A 3,264-nucleotide genomic window follows, 5' to 3' on the forward strand; every position below is an offset into this window, starting at 1 on the left:
AACTTCTCTCTGACCTCAATGCCTGTCATTGTAACACCACACACTCAACCAACATAGAGACTTCTGAGAATGGCAAATTAGACTCAAATGATTTATGGAATATTTCTGATAAAGAAGCAGGAAGGTTGGGTGGATTCCAAGGAAAATAGGATCCCTTACAGATTTGGGGGGAAAGGAGTGATATGATCAATCAGTGATGTACTCCAGAAGGACATTTCTTGCTTCCTCACATACAGATGGTCACACGTGGAACTATTTCGATCCATAGAGGTGACAGATTGCAATCTGATTCACAGTCACTTGCTTCTTTGGTTCACGTAACGTCAGTCAAAGGTAATTTAACCCAAGTGCCCAAAGAAAGCTTATATGCTTTGTATAATATCTCAAATAATACAGGCCTTTGGTATACAGGATTGAAAGTACAATGAATACTACCTTATTTACATGAATTCTGATGTGTCATTGTAGACCACACATTCCCCATGGCAATTTTCATCTCTATCTTTCTCAAAATCCAGTTAAGTGGATTCAGCATGTGGCGATCACAGCGTAAATATGGAGAGTTCCTCATCTCTGTTCTCACTCCCTGCAGGTAGAACCTAAGTACAGATACAGGGCATGAAGAATAAAACTACCACCATTACATGAGAGCTGCAGGTGGAGAGAGCTTTGCATTACCTGGTGGAATAGTGGGTCCTAAGATTATGTGATATGAATATGTAAGAAGCCACCAAGACAACAGAAAAGGCTGCCACCACCACCACCCTACCATCCCTGAAATAGCAATCACTAAGATAGTACAACACAGGTGTCTTTGCACACCAGTTTCAAAAGGGACTTTATATCACGTATGTAGTGATATTATCTGAGCAGAACTGCAGAATGGTAAACTGAGTAAATTTGGTAAAAGATAAACATTAAATAAGGGGTAAAGCTTGAACTTTTAAATCTGGCAATATTTTTGTTTTATTAGTAACTCGACCAACTAGTCATCTGTCCAGTTAGTCTCTGCTATAAAAACACAAATGAATTACATTTCCCTAGTCAATTTTTCCACCCTTCCTTCCTTCTGTATAGGGCCTTATATAATCATTATAATTTTAGTATTGCATTTATATGGACAAAACCATCCTTGTGTATTTTCATCATCATCCTATCCCGGTTACACAATTTCTTCTGTCTTTAGGATACTTGCTCTGGTTTCCAAGAAGTCATTTCTTTTTGTATCTCGTCAGACATTCAAATTAACAGATCACATCGAATTTTTTTTCAGGTTCCTCTAGGAAATATTTCTCATGCATCTACTCTTCAGGTTATTTACAAAGATGATTTGTATTTCCACTCATTTCCATGACTTATGTCACGGGGTTTTTTGATTGAAGTTTTTGTTTGTTTGAGCTCTTATTTGCTTTTTGCTTATGTTTTACTTGTGAACATAAGAAAGTCTCTGGGTCTAATAAACAGAGACTTAATACTAATTTCTGGCATTTCATAGATAGCAGTTCCTTTATGGATTTTGTACGTGAGCCAACAGTACAAGAGCAGTGAGTGCATTTTTAATATCCTGAGTGACTGATTTCAATCAATTTTTACCAGTAATATATATATATATATATATATTTTTTTTTTAAAGATTTTATTTATTTATTCATGAGAAACACACAGAGAGAGGCAGAGACACAGGCAGAGGGAGAAGCAGGCTCCACGCAGGGAGCCCGACGGGGGACTTGATCCCGGGTCTCCAGAAACACGCCCTGGCTGAACGCAGTGCTCTACCGCTGAGCCACTGGGCTGCCGTACTAGTTTATTTTTTATTTCCGATGTGTAGCCAAGAGTTTAAAAACAGGGAATCGCTTTAAATCAGGTTCTATAATGCAAACTTCTTGATGTGAAATTCACTTCTAAATACCACTTGAGTTCACTTAGGTGAAGATCCTATCATGAACCAAAACTTGGTTATAAAATCATGGGTTTTAACTACTCCTTTGCCATCCAGAGTGTTTCATCATGTGGTCTAGCCACCAAACCTGACTTTTCTAATACAATTATTATTAGAATTTTCTTTTCTACATCATAATTCACAGCTCATATGGCATTGTCTTAACTGCACATATAACTCTTTATGCATGTAAACTCGCTCATGCCATCTCAAAATCCACAAAATTAACTATGTTTTAAGCTTATGTTTGTATGGTTGAATTAATATTTCTTTGAGTTATTATGAAACTCTAAGTCCTAAATTCTGTCACTCATAACATGATACCAGTATGAGAATTGCCCTGTCAGATGGTTTCCTCCCTCCCCTATCCGCATGTAGCTGCCCCTCTGTTTTGCTAAAATGATGTTGAGCTCTCATGTTTGACACCAAAATTTTCTCATGGCATTTTTCATCTCTGAATTTCTCAGAGTATAGATTAAGGGATTGAACATAGGAGCAATGATGGTGTAAAACAGAGCAAATATTTTATCCTCAGGGAAATTGGTTGGAGGTCTAAGGTAGGCAAAGATGGAAGGCCCAAAAAATAAAACTATAACTGTGATGTGAGATCCACAGGTAGAGAGGGCTTTGCGTCTTCCTTCCGCTGAGTGATTTCTTAAAGTGAATAATATAATGACATAAGAAAAAAATAAAACCACAAATGTCACCAAGGTAACCATTCCCGAATTGGCAACCATAAGGACACCAGTGATGTAGGTATCAGTGCAGGCAACCTTTAGCAAAGGAAATATATCACAGAAATAGTGATCAATCTCATTAGGCCCACAGAAGGGCAACCTGATTACCATACAAAATTGAGGAAAGGAGTGGACGGCCCCACCAGCCCAAGCAGCTAAGACTAGGAGATTACACCTTGTCCTGTTCATGATAAGCAGGTAGTGGAGAGGTTTGCAGATGGCAGCATAGCGATCAAAGGCCATGACTGTAAGGATTAAAACCTCAATCGTTCCAAAGAAGTGCATGGCAAAGACCTGTAACATACAATTACCATAGGAGATGGCTTTTCTTTCCACTAGCAGGTCAGCAATTAATTTGGGTGTAACGCTAGAGGTATAGCAGATGTCCAAAGTGGATAAGTGGCTGAGGAAGTAGTACATCGGTTGGTGAAAAAGAGGGCTGCATCGAATAGAGACAAGGATCAGAAGGTTTCCTACCAAGAGAGCAGCATAACAGAATAAGAAGAGCACAAAGCAAAATATTTGCATGTTCTGGTCATGCGAAAGTCCCAAAAGAATGAATTCTGAGACATTCCTCTGGCTCTCCAT

At 38.6% G+C, this 3,264-nt stretch overlaps 1 protein-coding gene across 1 annotated transcript; it reads right to left on the reverse strand.

The window, feature by feature from the left end:
- Positions 1 to 2,352: 2,352 nt before the first annotated feature.
- Positions 2,353 to 3,264, reverse strand: LOC112663632 (olfactory receptor 4P4-like). The gene has a single exon (XM_049096784.1). The coding sequence runs from the start codon at positions 3,262 to 3,264 to the stop codon at positions 2,353 to 2,355; it is 912 nt and encodes a 303-aa protein (XP_048952741.1).

The sequence above is a fragment of the Canis lupus genome, chromosome 18, assembly GCF_003254725.2.
Source record: "Canis lupus dingo isolate Sandy chromosome 18, ASM325472v2, whole genome shotgun sequence".
In the NCBI taxonomy this organism is placed as follows: domain Eukaryota; kingdom Metazoa; phylum Chordata; class Mammalia; order Carnivora; family Canidae; genus Canis; species Canis lupus.

Coding starts and splice junctions, on each gene's coding strand:
- LOC112663632 (XM_049096784.1), bottom strand. CDS start 3,264: ATGGAGAGCCAGAGGAATGTCTCAGAATTCATTCTTTTGGGACTTTCG.